Source organism: Dromiciops gliroides, chromosome 2 (assembly GCF_019393635.1).
Source record: "Dromiciops gliroides isolate mDroGli1 chromosome 2, mDroGli1.pri, whole genome shotgun sequence".
Taxonomy (NCBI): Eukaryota; Metazoa; Chordata; class Mammalia; order Microbiotheria; family Microbiotheriidae; genus Dromiciops; species Dromiciops gliroides.
The window spans coordinates 178,426,588-178,446,062 of record NC_057862.1 but is presented as its reverse complement, the minus strand read 5'-3'; the positions used below and the strand labels follow the sequence as shown (position 1 = coordinate 178,446,062).

Genomic DNA, 19,475 nt, shown 5'->3' with positions numbered 1-19,475 from the left:
TCACTGAGACAGTACCCTGCATCATTATTAGACCCAATCAGCAATTACCAAGATTTTAGTGTTAATGGCCTAGCCTCTGTACCTGAGGAACGGTTATGGCCTTTTACCAGAAATAAATATTGCTGTTTTAAACCAGGAAGATGAAAAAAGATTGTGTTAGCCTGGTAAGTCATCATTGTTGCACCCTGTGTTTGCAAAGGATACTTTGAAGGGGAAGAATAGTCATGTATTTAATTTCTAAGCAGCATAGTTTTTGGCTGTAGCTTTCATATAGGCCTTTCTTGTCATCACTATCCTTATTTCAGAATTGTTAGTTCTTCTTTAGCATATTATACAAGTGGGAACCTCAGTTAATTGCTAGCTTTGTGATTTCTTTTATTTCTTTTTATTTTGGGGGGGTGAGGTAATTGGGGACTTTAAGTGACTTGCCCAGGGTCACACAGCTAGTAAGTGTTAAGTGTCTGAGGCTAGATTTGAACTCAGGTACTCCTGACTCCAGGGCCAGTGCTCTATCCACTACACCACCTAGCTGCCCTAGGCTTTGTGATTTCTAATAAAAGACACCAGAAATCATTCAGACTTGGTAAGACTGTTTGAGAGGGACAGAAGGTTCCTGTAACTGTCCTTCAGGGTTTCTTTTCAAGGGACCTATAATGACCCAGAAGTAAATTCACTTCAGGTAATTGGTAAATATCAAGGACTTTAGAGAAGTAAATCCATCAGAATGAGAAAAGCTAGGAAAGAGTTTGATTCAGGCTAAAGGTGCTGAATTATACATTAGAATAATATCACAGAAGTAAAGGTTTAAGATGATCCTTTCTTTCTTTCTTTCTTTCTTTCTTTCTTTCTTTCTTTCTTTCTTTCTTTCTTTCTTTCTTTCTTTCTTTCTTTCTTTCTTTCTTTCTTATATATTTTTTTAAGTGAGGCAATTGGGGTTAAGTGACTTGCCCAGGGTCACACAGCTAGTAAGTGTCAAGTGTCTGAGGCCAGATTTGAACCCAGGTACTCCTGACTCCAGGGCCTGTGCTCTATCCACTGTGCCACCTAGCTGCCCCAATGATATACTTCTTGATAGATATCTGAGTGGTCACTGGTCATTAAGGGATCTGGTTAGTCTATTCTGGAACAAGGCCCCCTGGGAATAATTTTGGCTAATTGAAGAAAAATTCCTGCACAGGCTGATCTTTCTAAGTCTAGATTTGTTGAACTTAGTCTAATTGGTGCATATAGAACACATATGTAATATAATATATATTTTTTCTATTAAACAGCTGTGGCTACCATATGGTGCTTTTGGTCATGAAATTTTATGGTTTTGAAAGGGTAAACTGAAGGTATCAAAAAAAGTATTGTTGCTAGCTTGAAAGATTCTCTGGATAAAAAAACACAAAAAAACACAAAAAACTTAAGACCAAACAGGAAATGACTAAAACAGCATTTGTCGGTATTCTGTGTCCTGGTAAATCCAGCTGACTTTTTCCTATGGTTGGATTGGTTAAAGGAAAAAGATTGAAAAGAGTGGTAACTTTTATATTGAGAATTTCAGTTTTCAAAGGATAAAGTCTCATTTCTGTGAGTTTCTAATGCTGGCTAAGTTGGGAATGCAGAAAGAGAAACCAGTTAGAGGGAAGGGGAGATCCTTTTCCCATTTTTAAGAATTTTTGATGTTGAAAAACTAGAGACTAAATTTATGACTGGAGTGTAATCAGTTTAACATGTGTTTCCAATTTATGAAAAAGAGTGTGGTTTGAATGTTTTTATGTATGTGAAATAATCTAGTTGGGGGGTTTGAGGTTGTAATGCCCTAGGGTGGGGAGTAAGCATTTATCTGGTGTCTTATAATGTACTAGGCAAATGCTAAGGCCTTTACAAGTATTATCTCACTTGATCCACATGACAACCCTGTGAAGTTATTATCCTCATTTTACAGTTGAGGAAACTGAATCAAACAGAGGTTAAGTGATTTGCCCAGGGTCACAAATTTAGTAACTGCTGGAGTTCAAATTTGAACTCTGGTCTTTCTGACTCCCTGCCCAGTGTTTGGCCTTTTTTTTTTTTGTGGGGCAGTGAGGGTTAAGTGATTTGCCCAGGGTCACACAGCTAGTGTCAGGTGTCTTAGGCCAAATTTGAACTCAGGTCTTCCTGAATCCAGGACTGGTGCTTTATCCACTGTACCTTCTAGCTGCCGCAGGGGGGCCCCCTCCCCCCAGCGTTTGGACTTTTAAAAGAAACTCTGTGAAATTTATTTGCATACAAATAGTACCCAGACCCTTCTATTTTTCTCTCCCTTCCCTTAAGAGTGAAAGATTTAGTGGATAGAGCACCAGCCCTGGAGTCAGGAGTACCTGAGTTCAAATGCGGCCTCAGACACACTTACTAGCTGTGTGACCCTGGGCAAGTCACTTAACCCCAATTGTCTCACTTAAAAAAAAAAGAGTGAAAGATTTATTTTAATGTGGGAAAGAAGGTGATTTCACTGACTATAGAATGCTCAGTACTTAAATAGAACTGAAGCCAGTATAAATGTTTTGTCTCTAGTGATTCCAGCAGTTTTGCATTTTGTAGTTTTGAAGACTTAAGAGCCACCTAGTGACTCTTGACTTTTGGAAAGAAAAAGACTTTTTTAAAGCAGAAAGCAAATAATTTGAGAATAAGAAAATTTTCTTTTTAGGAGAATAGTTTACCTTACCACTGTGGTGTGAATGAAATAGTAGAACTTAATTGCCAAGGTAAATTTGAAGCTGTCACTTAAGGGAAATAAAAATAGACCATGCATTTGCCAGCTTTTAAGTAAAGGAAGGGAATAATCACTTATCTGTTTTTTAAATATACTTTTATTTATTTTGTTAAATATTTCCCAATTACATGTAAGAAAAATTGTAACATTAATATTTTTAAAAATTGAGTTCCAGATGCTTTCCCTTCTATTCCTTGAGAAAGTAAGCAGTTAATATCAATTTTACCTGTGAATTTATGCAAAACATTTCCATATTAGCCATCTTGCAAAATAAAATACATACACAAAAAATCCACAAGAAAAATTTAAAAAAGTTTTTAAAAAGCATGCTTCAATTTGTACTCAGTTTATCAGTTCTCTCTCTGGAGGTCCTTTGGAATTGGATCATTTTACTGAGCAAAGTAGCTGTCTTTCACAGTTGATCATCCTTACAATATTGATGTTACTGTGTACAACATTCTCCTGGTTCAGCTAATTTCACTCTGCATCAGTTCATATAAGTCTTACAGGTTTTTCTGAAACCATCCTGCTTGTCATTTCTTATAGTACAATAGTATTCCATTCCAATCATACCGCAATTTGTTTAGCCAGTCCCCAATTGATGGGCATCCCCTCAATTTCCAATTCTTTGCCATCACTAAAGGCTATTATAAGTATTTTTGTACAGATAGGTCGTCCTTTTCCCCTTTTCTTTGCTCTCTGGGATACAGACCTAGTAGTGGTATTGCTGGGTCAAAGGGTATGTACAGTTTTATAGTGCTTTAGGCATAGTTCCAAATTGTTTTCCTGAATGGTTGGACCAGTTCATAACTCCACCAGCAGTGCATTAATATCCTGAGTTTTCCATATCCCCTCCAGCATTTGTCATTTCCTTTTCTGTTATGCTGACCAATCTGATAGGTGTGTAGTGGTATCTCAGAATTGTTTTAATTTGCATTTCTCTAACCAGTAGTGATTTAAAACATTTTTTCATGTGACTTAGAGTGCAGCTAGGTGGAGCAGTAGATAGAATGCTTTGCCTGGAGTCAGGAAGACTTGAGTTCAGATGTGGTCCCAGATACTTAGCTGTGTGACCCTGAGCAGGTCACTTAACTGCCTCGGTTTCTTCATCTGTAAAATGAGCTGGCAAACCGCTCAATACTAAATGGGGTCAGAAAGAGTCAGACGTGATTGAAATGACGGAACAACAACAGTTATTGATAGCTTTGATTTCTTTTTCTGAAAACTGCCTGTTCATATTCTTTGACCATTTATCAACTGGAGAATGGCCCTTATTTTTATAAATTTGACTCAGTTCCCTATGTATTTGAAAAATGAGGCTTTTATCAGAGAGACGCTGCAATTTTTTTCCAGTTTCCTGGTTTTTCTTCTAATTTTACCTGCATTAGTTTGTGCAAAACATTTTTAATTTCATGTAATCAAAATTATCCATTTTACTTCCTGTGGTCCACTCTCTTGTTTTGTCAGAAACTCTTCCTTTATTGTAACAGATCTGACAGATAAATTTTTCCATCTTCCCCTAATTTACTTATGATGTCACTTTTATATCTAAATCATTTATCTGTTCTGACCATATGCTGAGATACAGTGTGAGATGTTGACCCATGCCTAGTTTCTTCCAAACAGCTTTTCAGTTTTCCCAGCAATTTTTGTCAAATGGCAAGTTCTTACTCCCCAAGCTTGGATCTTTGAGTTTACCAAATACTAGATTACCATATTAATTTACTACTTATATTATATACATAGTCTGGAATAAGCATTTATTAAGCACTCAAAATGTGTCAGGCACTGTGGTAAACTGTACAGATATTATCTCAGTTAATTCTCACAACCCTGGGAGGTAGTAAGATCCTCATTTTACAGTTCAGGAAACGGAAGCAGTTAATGGTTAAATGACTTCCTCAGGTTTATATAACTAATAAGTGTCTGAGGCTGAATTTTGAACTCAGGTCTTCTAACTTCAAACCCAGCACTCTTATTCATTGTACCACCTGACTGCCTCTAAATAAGAAACTAAATTGAAAGCAGTTTACTTGACAAAATGAGAAATTGTAAACCTTGAAGTTTCAGTTCTGATCAGGTAATGAATTTGAGGTATATAAGAAAAGTGTGTTAAATTTGCAAAGGAAAGATTCAAGAGTAAAAGAAAATTAGTTCTCAAACCAATTTGAGATGATTTGGAAGCAGAAAAGTACAGGATAGAAAGTACAGTTGAGAAAAGTGAAGCATTGAATTAGTGTGGTGCAAATTTTGTGGTTTGCAAGGCTTTGAACAGAATTTGTGGGAAGAAAGGGAAACAAAATTGGAGGAAGTTGGAGACTTCACTGACCCATTGTGGATGTGAAGCTCAAATTGAGAAGTATATAAAAATGGTTTTAGATATAGAAAAGTTTTTTTAAAATACAACTCAGTTCTGATTTCCCAAAAGCAGACACATAGAACTATAGTGATTTTTCACCCAAATTGTGATATGAAGTCTTGAGAAATTTAAAATTTGGATTCATAATGGGTTTGATAAATTAATTGGGGAAATAATTCAAGCACAGTTGATTGCTTCTATAAGTAATTGCTGGTGTCATCTTTGTAACTACAAGTGTAAAAGTGATAATTACTCTATACTTGTCCCTGAATACAACTAGTATAGATTGCTAAAATTAGATGAATGAAATTTTTTCCCCCTGTAGCTGACAGAGATGAATTCAAGTGGATTAATGTAATTTGACTGGTGATAAGTTTTGTTTTGTGTTCATGTTTTAAATATTCAGTATCATTTTATGTTAGTATTATAATTTTTCACTTTGTGATTTTAGGAAGCATTGTTTTGAAGTGCTGCTAATTTGTAGAGTGATCCCTATTGTGTAAAGCATCATTAAGGGGTTAGCTCCTCTTTTGATCTAAATGCTGTGAAATTATGAATTTGAGCTGTTACTTATTAGACTCATTTGTCAGTAAAATGGTGTTCGTGTGGTTAAAGACTCAAATATTCCTGGGGTATACTTTGTTTAAAAAATGATGATAATTGCTTAATGTTTGGGAAAAGTACAAAAGATCTTGGAAAGTCTTATCTGTGAAGTTCTTTGAAAACTTGCTAGGTCATTAGGATATTTGCCTTTGACAAGGTCAAAATCTTATCAGTTCTGTGAAAGAAGCATCTGCAAGAATATATGTAAGCAATGAGAAACTTGTAAATTATGAAATAGTAATTTGGTTTACAGAGGAACTAAGATCCTTCTTCCAAAACAAACACAACCAAAGAAAGAATGGCATAAAAGTTTATTGTAGTACAGAAAAGTTTTATAATGGATCTTATTATTCCAATCATCTAGCATCTCTGAGCCTACTAATGGGATCCAGGTATAAAGGATCTTATTGCTTTTGTTTCTACTGTTCAGAATTTATGGTTATTACTTGTCTCAACTTCCTAACCTAAGCAACTAAGCAAATCACTTCTTAAACTAGCCTCCTTGCTTAATGATTTAATACTTATATATTTAGTGATCATGTCATTACAATTGCACACATTTTCCGGTTATATAAACCTTCCCCTTCTCATGATATAAAGATAAAGTATATCCTCAAAGGGTGTTATAATAAGTGATAAAGATGTTAAATATTCTTATTTTTAATTTGAATAGTAAACCTTACTTTGAAAAAGGCAACAAGATCAGAATATTTCTCCTTGGGACTGGGATATGGTTTCCAGTAGGTAAAAGAATATACTTAAGGACTTGTGATAGCTATAACCATATTAGTAGCCTTAGAGCTTCTGCTTTTGTGCCAGTGATAACAATAACAAAAGGCAAAGTAAAGATAATGGTCCTAAATGATAGATTTAAATTTGATCTGGAGGTAATAAAGATGACTGAAAAGGTAGGCAAAGTATTGAACTTCTTTCAATTTTGTTTGAATATCCACAAGCGAATTTTATATAAATGCCTAAATAAATGGGTTTTGAATAGGTTTTCAGTAATTGCAAATTCACAAGTTGGTTTGATGCTTTACTTAGTTGTAAGGAATCTTTTAAATCACATTTTCCCTGTTTGAATTTTCTCCCTGATAATATCAGGAGACAGACAGAAGAGTCATTTTAAAGTTAAGTCTCATGGAGCCTTTTAAAAATGTTTCCTCTGACCCAAAAATTGCATTGTTCATATCACTTACAGGTCTTGAGCAAAGTAGAAAGCAAATATGATATGTAAAAATTGAAACTCTTAAAACTTTTAAGCATGTTACAGGTACCCTGGTTGATGGTCTTTATATAACCCTGAGGACTTTAAGGTTAACACCATAAGACTTTCACCACATGCAATAATTACTAGAAGGCCAGTGTGATCAGGTTTTGTCAGACCTCACTAAATCATTCTAAGCCCTTATCACTTAGCAGGTTTGACTAGCATTATGTACGGTACCTTCATGAGTGGAAACTGGAAAAAGTTGGATCTGCTAGAAGGAATACCACTGTGAATTGGCCATAGAAATAAGATGGAAAGAACCATTTTAGTATAAGCAGACATGAAAATATTTTTGTACACTCGTACTCAATTTAATCAGTATTTACTCAGTCCATTGTGAATTAATGGGTATTGATTTTTATTAGTGAGTTAAGTAAAATATAAATTTAAGTTTTATTTAATTCAATGCTGTAAGAATAAGAAGTCATGTAGGTTACAAGAAGTCATGTGGGTTAACCCCACACGTATTGATAATATTACTTATATTTGATCTAATAAGATTGATTTATAACTTTATTAGTTAGGCCCTCTTATTAAGGACTTATATTTAGGACTTATTATCATTCTTAGGAAATTGATGTATTAGCACTAGTACTCCCTTTCTCGCAATAAGTGACTATGTTGGAAAAAGAAGTTTCCCTTGTTCCCCTTGTCATAAATGTTCTTATAGCCTGTGAAGGAAAGCCCCAAAGTACTGCTGACAAAGTATTAGTAGTGATGGATATCTTCTTAGCAATACAGGAGTTCCCTGCTTCTGAAGATGACAGTTTAAGAGCCTCATTCTATTTTTCGCAACCTCCAAAGAACCATAAAGTGGGTGAATCTCTGGGCGAGGGATCTTGACTTCGAGGAAAGTTCTGGATCCAATTGCTTAGGGACCACTGGGTCTCCATAATAAGTTGATCTAAGCACAGAGCTTTACCCTTGGTTTCCTTTTATTGTGGATTGGATTTTTTACGATCCACAATTTTGGTGATGCCAGACAGGAGGTCGAGGTGTGGATCCCGATCCCCTTTGGCTGCCCTTCCCAAGGGACCCCAAAAGGAGGGTGCCTCGGACGAATCTTTTCGCCGCTGGCTCCTGCAAGGAAGAGGGTCCTGGGAGGTTGGACCCCCCCTCAACCTTCGCACCCAAATCTCCTAAGCCACAGGTGAACCTCTCCAAACTTGCAGTTGGTGAGTCCGCCTTTATTTGTAACTTACATGGTCTCTTTATTCTTCATTTTGAAAGAGATCCCTACATTGGGCTTGAAAAAGGAACTACAGTCATTTCTAAATTAAATTAGGTGTTTCTGTGTTAGATACTTTTAGTCAAGAAAGGCTCTAGAGCAGTCAGGTGAATTTTAAAATTAGAGAAAATTGAAAATTAATAAAAAGCTCTGAATTTAAAGTGCACACCCAATTTTTTCAGTACTACAATTGAATTTTTTTATCTTAGGATTATCTTACAATACCAGTGTCCTTCCCCTTCTCCACTCGCTGAATGTTTCTGACCTGACCTCAAGTTCTGGGACGCTAGCAGTTTTTGAGCAGAACATTCTTTCTTTTTAGTCTCTTTTACTTCTTCTTTAGAATTTTTGAGCATAAAATAGGATTTTAAGTGTAAAATTGATTTAAAATTTCTATTTATTGATTATCTAAACCTTGTCTTTCACCTTTGGGACCAGTCTCTGGGTCTTTTTGTTTTGTTTTGGTTTTTTTGTGAGTCAGTTGGGGTTAAGTGACCTTGCCCCAGGGTCACACAGCTAGTAAGTGTTAAGCTGTCTGAGGCCAGGGGCAGCTAGGTGGTTGCAGCTGGATAGAAGTACTGGCCCCTGGAGTCAGGAGTACCTGAGTTCAAATCTGGCCTCAGACACTTAACACTTACTAGCTGTGTGACCCTGGGCAAGTCACTTAACCCCAATTGACTCACTTAAAAAAAAAAAAGACTTAGGTAAGTGTCTGAGGCCGGATTTGAACTGAGGTCCTCCTGAATCTAGGGCCAGTGCTCTATCCACTGCGCCACCTAGCTGCCCCTCTCTGGGTCTTTCTTTGCTTAAAAGCATTGTATTATAGCACTTAGCCATAAATTGGGCACCAGGACTTGAACTTAATCTATTGGTCACCTTAAAAGGAGCCAGTGAGGGAAGCTGTAGCCCTCCAAAAGCCTCCCTACTTATGAACTGATGTACTTAGGTGCTAAAGTTGGTGGCATCTGCCCTGAGGTTGTTATGAGTGGACAGCAGTGATTGTAATGTCAGGGATTGCCAACTGGAACTCCTTGAGCTCTCAGCAGGGAAAACCTTTTAGGGCTATCAGTGGGTTTCCTCTAGGTCCATAAACAAGGACCAAGCCTGTGACTAAGTCTCCTGAGACAGCTGTACCTATAATGGCCAGATAAACCGAACCATTGCAGAAAGCAAGAGTCATACAATCACGCTGAACCTAGTGGTTCTTTGATAGCTAACTAACACCTATTCTGGCTGTCTGGCATCTCTGTTTGACCTTTGAGCTGAACACCAAGTCTGACTAGAATTCTTGAAGTATCTTTGCACCCATTGGGGGGAAACTGGTCTGGCCACAAAGGGATTCTGGTTACCATTAGGCCAATAGGACTAGACTGAAGGGGCAGAGACAAAGGAAGTTGAATCATGTCGACGCTCAAGACTAGGGACTCCTAACTCCATAGAAGACAAGCTAACTAATTAGAAGGGAAGTTGGATTTTCACTGAAAGTTCCCAAAGACTATTAAATCAAGCCCCCAAAGCAAGTCTAGTGTCTTGAATGGGAGAGCCTCAAAAGTCAGAGGAAAAAGTCCTGGGGCAGCTAGGTGGCGCAGTGGATAAAGTACCGGCCCTGGATTCAGGAGGACTTGAGTTCAAATCCGGCCTCAGACACTTGACACTGTGTGACCCTGGGCAAGTCACTTAACCACCCATTTGCCCCCGCAAAAACCAAACAAACAAAAAGTCCCATAGATAGCCGGGATAGATACTGATGCAAACAGGAACACTTCTTTTAGATAAAGGAGAGCTATCTTTTCTACAATTAAGAGATTCCCTCTTAGAAGTGGAACAGCATTTCTTCTCCTGGAAAGTAGCTTGAGGACCCTAGGGACATGCTTTATTAATAAGCTTGAAAACCAGCAGAAAAGGTCCTAAGGCTGAACCTCCAAACTGAACATTATACTGGCGGACTGAGAAGAATTAGAGAAATACATAAAAAACAAATACCTGGATAATTGAGCATTTTTACCTTAGGGACAGGACAGAAAATATCCTGATAGGAAAAGACCTATATTGCAGGTTCCTTGGATGTTTTAGGGACATCTTCTTTGGAACTTCCTTTCTTTCTTTCTTTTTTTTTTGAGGGTTAAGTGACTGGCCCAAGGTCACACAGCTAGTAAGTATCTGAAGACAGATTTGGAACTTCTTAGAGGCAAACTAGGCACTTTGGGAATTTCTAGCAGGAGGGTTCTCAATGAAATTCTTTCAAGAGAGTTCCAGAGAGGAAAACTCTTTTCTGGGAACACCTAGGAGGAAATATGAGGTCAAGCTTCAGTATTCTTACAGGATCCCCCTTGGGCAAATAGCTTGCATCATGGGATAAGGTTAAACTCCCCATCCAACTGGTGACGACAAAGAAAAGAGCTATTAGGCTATACAAAGGAATGGTCTGAAAATGCTAAGAATTTAGATGATTTGTTTTAACCAATATTTAGAACTTTTAATTATACTTAGAAAGTTAAAGGGGTTTTTTTGAACAGTCTCCTAAACCTCACATAAAACCAAATACTGGGAAATTACTGGGAAACTCTTGAGTTAAGGCTCTTAAATTTCAACCTGTCCTCTCTGTACTTCTGTCTTATTCTTCTCCTTCCACAACATCTACAAATGGAGAACAGCCTACTCGCATTTTCCCTCTTGTGGAAAAGGACTTTTAGACCACAGGGGGAGCCCTAGCCCCTATTAGAGAACATAACCCTTTCAACCTTTCTGATCTCTCCATTTGGAAAAAAGATACCCCTTAATTTGATGATGCTCCTGCTGTTGTTATAAGCCAGTTTCAGGGTGTATTTAGGGGTTATAACCCAACCTGGGGAAATTTAACTGACTTAATGGAAACCTTGTTCTCCCCAGGGGAAAGAACTGCCATAACAGAAGCTGCTAATAAAAATTTCGAGGAGAAATGCTGCAGCAGTACCAGGGGGGTTCCTGACTGGCTTTTACAGAGTGGCCCCTAATTATCCTGCACACTATGCCCTGCTGGTTCAAGTGAGAGATTGTTTAATTCAGGGTATGGAACTCAGTGCTATGCATCCAGACAACTGGAGTAAGTTTCAGGAGCCCACCCAAGAAGAACATGAGGTACTCATGCACGTTTATGACAGGTTATACTGAAAGTGCTAAGCACTTCACTGGGTTAGAGCCTCTTAACCCTTGGAATGGCAGGATTGTTAATGGCACCTTTGCCAACCAATCCCTGTCAGAGATCAGACAGTATTTTCATGAACACTGCCCTAGGTGGCATGAAAAAAAAAATAGGTGAACTAAAGGCTATTGTCTAATATGTTTATGAAGGAAGAAACACAGTGGATGATAGAAAGGAGAGGCCCAAGTTAAAAATCCAATCCATTTTAACCGCTGTTCAGGTCACAGGCTCTTTTTGTAATGCAAACCCAGTATGAAACATGAGAATGCGTTTATTGTCAAAGGGGACATCTAACTCGGGACTATTTAAGGAAAAAATTGAGGAAGGCCAAAGGTTCTGTATTATCTTCACCAGACCTAGGGGAAAACTATAAGGGACTTTTGGGGCCACCAAATGACAGTGGATTTGTAAGGCCCCAGGAGCAAATTGAGAGAGCCAATCCTCCGGAGAGAGGCAAGGACTTGGTACTTTGCTAACACATCTAAATCTGACATCCTTGACCCCAGTATCCAGTCTTTGCCTCTCCCTGAACAGGAAAACTCCAATCACCCTTAAGATTGGTAGTACCTATTATGATTATTCTTATTCAACATTTGGTAGCTATAACCTTAGCACTAACTGCTATATAAGAACCACAGGAGTAGTTTAAGCCAACTAGCTTCCTTTATTTTCTTTTTCCTTCACCTGTAATTGTTTCAAGGACTTTCTATACTTTATTTCATGTCATGAGTTATATATATATATATATATATATATATATTTTCTTTATTGTGTAACCAACTGTGTTCCATCTCATGTAACCAGCTGCAAAATCCCTCTTTCCTCTTTATCTTATGTAATGAGTGGTGTGTGTTTGTGTGTCCAGCAGTTTTATGAGACACATTTCTTTCCGTTTGCTATTGGAGTGTCTCACTCTGAATGAATAAAACTTCAGTGACCCTGTCTCTAATTTTTTTGGTCAGTTGGCAATGGTTAGTCAACAGAAAGAGACTTATGTGACAGTGTTGACAGACTTAGCTATATGGATAATAGGACTTTGAAGATGAGGCAGGAGGGAATGTTCTTGGTAGAACTGCACGTCTTAAGAGTTTGATAACAAGAATGGAACCACAGGCTGAAATACATTGAGAAACCCCCATCCCTAAGCCATGTTCCCTTCCTTATAACAATGGGTATGTTTCTCTCTTCTTCTAACTAATTCTCATCTTTTTTTTCCCCTTCAGACATTCCATACTCCAAGTCTGGGTGATGAGGAATTTGAGATCCCTCCTATTTCGTTGGACTCTGACCCCTCATTGGCTGTCTCTGATGTGATCGGCCACTTTGATGACCTGGGAGAACCCTACCTCCTCACAGGATGGCAGCTTTTCAGCCCAGTATGGGGTCCAGACATTGGATATGCCTGTGGCCATGCCTCATGGCTTGATGGAACAGGGCGGGGGGCTCCTGAGTGGGGGCTTGGCCATGGTAAGAGGCAAGAACATTATTAAGCTTACCCCAAGCATGGGGTGAATTGAGGAAGACACAACTCCGTAGGCTTGATGATATACATGTGGTTGTATGATGTTTATCATCTTGGTACTTAAGAGTAGATTTAGGTCTACTCTAGATCAAAAAATGGGTGGGTGGAGGGGAGGTTTTAGACAAAGGTTTATTACTTAATTCAACTTCTTTAGCAAATATCTTTTACATTTTTCAAATATGAAATAGCACCCTGAAGTATAAGTAATTGAGAAAACTTAAAGCATTTTGACCTGCTTTGGCATAGGCCAGAAATTTACTTCATTGGGAAGTGAGTAAGGAATTAGGGAGAGGGAGGAAGCAGTGTCTTGGCTCCTATCACCCCTTCTTTGGTTCAAATACAGTGCAGTTATGTTTTCAGATAGTATCTGTCTTGCTTACTCTGCATGCCAGTTGCAGTTTTCAAAGTTAATGTGTCAGGCAAAAGTCAAAGGGGCCTCTTACCTTAGTTTCTGATTGTGGTCTCTAAACCTTTGGGTACTTCATTTTCTCATATTTTGATTTCCCTGAAAACAACATGGCTCTAATTATTTGCTAATATTTATAAATAGGCCTGTTAATTCCAGAGGGTGAACCTGTTGAAGAATTTGTACCTTTAAGTAGATAGCTCTGTTATCTGTATCAGTGATTTTAAGCTGCTGCTTTCACTGTTCATACTGTGGAAACCTACAGTGTGATTGACAGTAAAAGTTCCTATGCATTACAAAAATTAGGTATTAGTGTTATAAGAAATATAGGGTTAGAGAAACATCCTTGGCTTCCCATTAAGCCAGAATCCACTGATCAGATTTTTCAAGGTTTTGTTAACATTACTATTGTTCTATTTCTTATATCTATAAAGCCATACTTTACTTTTTTGTTGTTGACTATATGTATCTTCATTTTTGTTTCATTGTTACTATAAATGTTAGTTGGAAATTACTTTAAGCAGAGTTCAGTTGAGTGACAGGAACCCCGACAGTCAATGCCCATCTCTGCAAATTGTACTTGTAACCTGACTGAATGTCCAACTACAGACTTTAGCCAAAATAGAGTGAAGATTGTTTCTTGTACAATACTCAATCAAAATTTTTTCTCCTCATTTTAATCTTGCAGTTTAAGGTGATGACATAACTGTCAAAGGTTGTTCCCCAGAGGGAAATAAGGTTATAAAAAGGAAGTACCATTGTGGTTACAATGACCATATCATGAGTCTGGAGCATTTAGTGCCTAAATTTATCTTTATCTACCTCTTAGGACTTGGACCACTCTATAGGGACTCAGTATAATGCCAACCCACCTGTCACAATTGATGTACCAATGACAGATGTGTCATCTGGCTTGATGGGACACAGCCAGCTGACCACCATTGACCAGTCAGAGCTGAGCTCTCAGCTTGGCTTGAGTTTAGGGGGTGGCACTATCCTTCCATCTGCCCAGTCACCTGAGGATCGGCTTTCAACCACCCCATCACCTACTAGCTCCCTTCATGAGGATGATGTCGAGGATTTCCGGCGGGTGAGACATCCCTTAGCAGAACTGCTACTCTCATTTTATCCAAGTGCAATGCCCAAGTGTAACACTCCTATATGTAGAGCTCAGTTATTTTCCTTCATTCCTGTATGGCCATCTCTTCTGTTTTCCCATATTTTTGTGATTAATGTTCCTCCATTCTCCTTGTTATGATCTTCTGGTTCACTGTATGCTCTGTGCTTGCTTTTACCTTAAGGGATTTTGGAAAATATCCATGTGGCTAGGTGGCATCTTTCCCATTCCTGGTCCTCAAATTATGTGTTGGTTTTTTTTTTTAAACTTCTTAAGGCACAATGTTTCCCTTTCCCTTTCCTTTCTGCAGCTACCCAGTCAGAAGACAATTGTGGTAGAGTCAAGCAAAAAGCAGAAGACTCCAAAGAAAAAGAAGAAGAAAGATCCCAATGAACCCCAAAAACCAGTATCAGCATATGCCTTGTTCTTCCGTGACACACAGGCAGCCATAAAGGGACAGAATCCCAATGCTACTTTTGGGGAGGTATCAAAAATCGTGGCTTCCATGTGGGACAGTCTTGGAGAAGAGCAAAAACAGGTAAGGGGATGTGAGGAGCAAGGGTTAACAGTGGATAGTAGAAGTTAACAAAGTTTCCAAGTGGAAAAGACGACTCTGAAATATTTCTCTATTCCATATTCATCTCAAACGTTTATTTAGCATCAACTCTGAGTTCAGTGTTATCCTTCACCTAAAATCTTTACTAGATTTCACATATTATAGTAACTGGCATTTCTGTTTTATAAAGGACATATCTAAGTTCTCATTTCATCCTCATAACCCTATAGGGTTGGCAGTGCATGATCATATCATTTTATAGAAGAGAAAATTGATGTTCAGAGATCTGAAATGACTTATTCAGGGTTGCAGAGCTACTAAGTAGTGATTAATAGGGCGAAGATTTAAACCTAGAACTTTTGTGTGAAAAATTAGTTTGTAGGGGCACCTAGGTGGCACAGTGGATAAAGCACTGGCCCTGGATTCAGGAGGACCTGAGTTCAAATCCGGTCTCAGACACTTAACACTTAGTAACTGTGTGACCCTAGGCAAGTCACTTAACTCCAATTGCCTCACCAAAAAAGAAAAAGAAAAATTAGTTTGTAATTTTCACTTTTTACAACCTTAACTGTCCTTTATGTGTTTGAAAACCTGACTTCTACCTCTTGGTTTATCTCTAGCAGTTACAGTGCTATATCACTGATGTAGTAAATGTCCCCTTATAATAAAATGTTGTGGATATTATAATTTCCCAATATGCTTTTAAAAATCATCCCAATAAGCAGCTTGCAGGAACTTATCATATTGTTCCCTGCTTATGGCAGCTGTAGGAGAAAGCTAAAATCAATATCCCATCTGTCTAAAAAACATTACTACTGGGAAAGGCTGGGCTACCCAGATAGGGAAGCCTCATTCTGAGGAGAGGCAGAGAGCTTGTTGGAACTGGAAGTGCCAAGTTCAAGGAAGAGTGACTTCACCCGTGGACCTGAATCCTTCCTCATGCCATACACTTAATGTTCATATTGTTTCAAGTTCTGACACTTGACCTAATTGCATTCTTGCAACACTAGTCCTACAGCCTTTTCCTTCCTACCCATTAGTTTCCCTAATCTCTATTATGTAGAAGAGTATGCGATATGTAATTACAATGTATAATAAAAATGCTGTATGCATCGTTGTTCTGCCTGGATCATTGTAAAAATCTCTTAACCCTATAGGCAATGGGACAGTTACTTAGCCTTTCATTACCAGTTTCTCCTACATGTAAAATTGATATTTAGTAGTAATTGGGAAGTTTTGTTGTTAATTAACAATTCATCCCACTTGCTAGTTAATTTCTCAGCTTGGACACTGATTTAGTAAGAATATAGAAAATGCAGTTAACCTCCATTTTAGGTTCTTCAGTTGTATTAAGAAATATAAAGTGTTGTGTAAATATAATACCGTCATGACTCCCCTAATTTCTTGTTGACCAGAATGTCTTCTTTGCTTGCAGGTATATAAAAGGAAAACTGAAGCTGCCAAGAAGGAATATTTGAAGGCTTTGGCAGCTTATAAAGCCAATCAGGTGTGTCAGGTAAGACTATTAAAGGGTGGCCATATAGTTAAAAGCTAGTAAACCTCTTGGGGATACTTTATTAGCTGTTATCTTTTGTGAGATGTACTATGAAAAGTAGTTGAATCAATTTGTATTATTGGAGAGAAAAGTGAGAAGCTTATTTCCCCCCTATACAGTTATTATTTCTCTTCTGGAGACCCACAGGAGTTTTATTTCTATGTTAGTTCATGAGATTGCCAGAAAAGCTTTAGCCTTAATCCTGTTCAATTTCTTCTTCCAGCAGTTTATCACGTTTTTTATTTCTTTTATACCTTTCTTAGTAGATGTTTTTTAGGTAATGAGGCTATATGATTACACTTGTTGATCTTACTCTATCCTCCCAGACTGCTGTGGAGACAGTGGAACTGGATCCAGTGACACCACAGCAGACTCCTCCTCCATCTCCTGCTGCAACAGTTGTTGTGCCAGCCTCTCCAGCATCAGCATCAGCACCAACACCAACACCAACACCAACACCAGCATCAGCATCAGCATCAACAGATCCCCCTTCTCTGTCCTCTTCCATTGTGGTTAAATCTACCCTCTCATCCTATGTGACAAGCCAGACATCTGGTGGGACAGGGGCCCAGACCAGCATCACCAAGATCATTATATCCAAACAGACGTTGACATCTAGCCAGTTGACTTCTTCTATAGCCATGTCCCAAGGGGGCATGGTTACAGTCATCCCAGCCACAATGGTGACTTCCCAGGGGCTTCAGTTAAGCCAAATCCAGGCAGCTACCAGCACATCTGCCATTGATCAGAGCCAACAAGCCAAGATTGTTACCCGATCTGTGTTGCAGGCAGCAGCAGCAGCGGCTGCTTCTATGCAGTTGCCGCCACCTCGACTGCAGCCCCCACCACTGCAACAGATGCCTCAACCACCCAGTCAGCAACAAGTAACCATTCTGCAGCAGCCTCCCCCACTCCAGGCCATGCAGCAGCCCCCACAGCAAAAGGTTCGGCTTAGTCTCCAACAGCCACCTCCTCTGCAGATCAAGATTGTTCCTCCACCTACATTGCATATTCAGCCTGCTTCAGTCCCACCTGCTCTGGAGAATAGCCCTGAACAGCCGGGTACCACCAGTCCTGAGCCCCATGCAGTGGAGGAAACTTCTCCTGAGCCAATTGAGATGATCACAGATGTTGTACCTGAGGTGAGAACCCTTCCCTTGATCATAGGGAGTATACCAGGTCCCTACTGAAGGAGAATGTAAGCTAAACTTGAAGCCACTATTCATTGAGTTGAAAGGTACTGTGTGTAGGAACCACAAGGGTGTTGATTCTTTTCTCCAGGAGTATTATCCCAATTTTTCCATGAGAAAAGTCTCATTTGGGCCACAGAACTCAGTATAGGAGCATAGGGCCAGAGCTTGAAGGGACCTCAGAGGTCATCTAGTAAAACGGTCTCATAAATGAGCTATCCTAGGTCCACGGTCACATAGGTAGTTAAGTGTGCATGGTTTGGAATTTGAACACAAGTCTTCTTATTCATTGGCGAGTGTTCTTTCCACTGTACTAGAGATTGAAACAAAGACTGAGTGCTGATTTCCATCAAAATAGCTACTCGGCACACATGTGGCTCAGTAACCAGTTTAGAAAGAGTTATCAGGAACAGATTTCATATGTAACTTGGGACATCTATCTCAATTTCCCTGACCTACCTATTTTACTTGAAGTGACTTCCTAGTCTTGCTTTTGGTCTGATTTTTTTAAAGTAGTAACTAGAGAAATAGAGGTGATAAAACCAACCATAAAAGGGATATGCATGGATGAATTAGGAGCAAGACAAAGAAACCACTTGAGAACTATAATTCCTATGACATGATGCTAATAAGAGGAAGACAAATTAGGAATCTCCACTTTAAAGCCTCTAGCAAAAGAGCCTGTATTCAATACTAAGGTGGAGTCAGGGTACTAAGGCTATCTTCCTTTTATAGGTTGAATCTCCTTCTCAGATGGATGTTGAGCTGGTGACTGGGTCTCCTGTGACACTCTCCCCTCAGCCCCGATGTGTGAGGTCAGGTTGCGAGAACCCTCCAGTTGTGAGTAAGGACTGGGACAATGAATACTGCAGCAATGAGTGTGTAGTGAAGCACTGCAGGTGAGTTGTAACAGTTTTTCAGGTCCTTTTTACTTCTTAGGGAAGAGATCACAAGGCTTATTTGGCCTAGTTCAAACCAGGGTTGAGTTTTCAAGGCCCTGGATTTTAAACTTCATTATCTAAGCATCAAACTACTCATAGATCTAAAATACAGGTGATTTTTCAGGTTCTTCTTCCCTTACATTGTATGGGATTGTACTATTTATTGATTTTTTACTTAAGATTTAAAATGGTCTCAGGGCTACTTTTACAAGTAATACATGAATATTTCAGTCACAAAGGTAGTAAGCTGCACAGGGGGAATTTGAATACAGGTTGTTTGACTTCATGCACAATGAGACTATGAGGAGCAAATTTCATACATAACTACCTCTCTTTAAAGAATCTTTACTTCCTTGAACTCTCACCACTTTAGCTATGATGAAAATTTAATAAAATAAATTCATACTAGCTTATATCAGGTAAATAGAAATACCAAGGATGAATTTTGTATACTCCATGAATCAAAAAGCCTAATCTCAAACCTTCTTTGGTATGGGAGAATGGGGATAGTAGTCCTGGGCTTTCTTTATTCTGATTCCAACCTTTAAGCCTATTCTCTGGTACCTCTTGGGCATATTCACTGGGACTCATGCAGTTGGGGAATTACTTGGGACTTGAATAGTTTGTGGTAGAATTTTGTAATGTAACTTTTTCCCTTTCTCTCCCCCTTTAGGGATGTATTCCTGGCCTGGGTGGCATCCAGAAATTCAAGCACAGTGGTGTTTGTGAAATAGTCCATCCCATCTCCCAAGCCAGTGAAAACTTATCAGCCTGTATATGGAATACAAGCTGGGCTTCTGGTGATGCCTA

General features: G+C 38.8%; 1 protein-coding gene across 1 annotated transcript in view; it reads left to right on the top strand.

The window, feature by feature from the left end:
* The window catches only part of TOX4 (TOX high mobility group box family member 4), a 24,808-nt gene extending 5,333 nt beyond the window's left edge, over positions 1 to 19,475 (top strand). The window contains 8 exon segments of the mRNA XM_043990022.1: positions 12,602 to 12,718; positions 12,720 to 12,845; positions 14,136 to 14,396; positions 14,734 to 14,961; positions 16,415 to 16,495; positions 16,861 to 17,676; positions 18,460 to 18,623; positions 19,339 to 19,475. Of these exon segments, the coding sequence (XP_043845957.1) occupies positions 12,602 to 12,718; positions 12,720 to 12,845; positions 14,136 to 14,396; positions 14,734 to 14,961; positions 16,415 to 16,495; positions 16,861 to 17,676; positions 18,460 to 18,623; positions 19,339 to 19,399 (1,854 nt within the window). The 3' untranslated portion in view covers positions 19,400 to 19,475.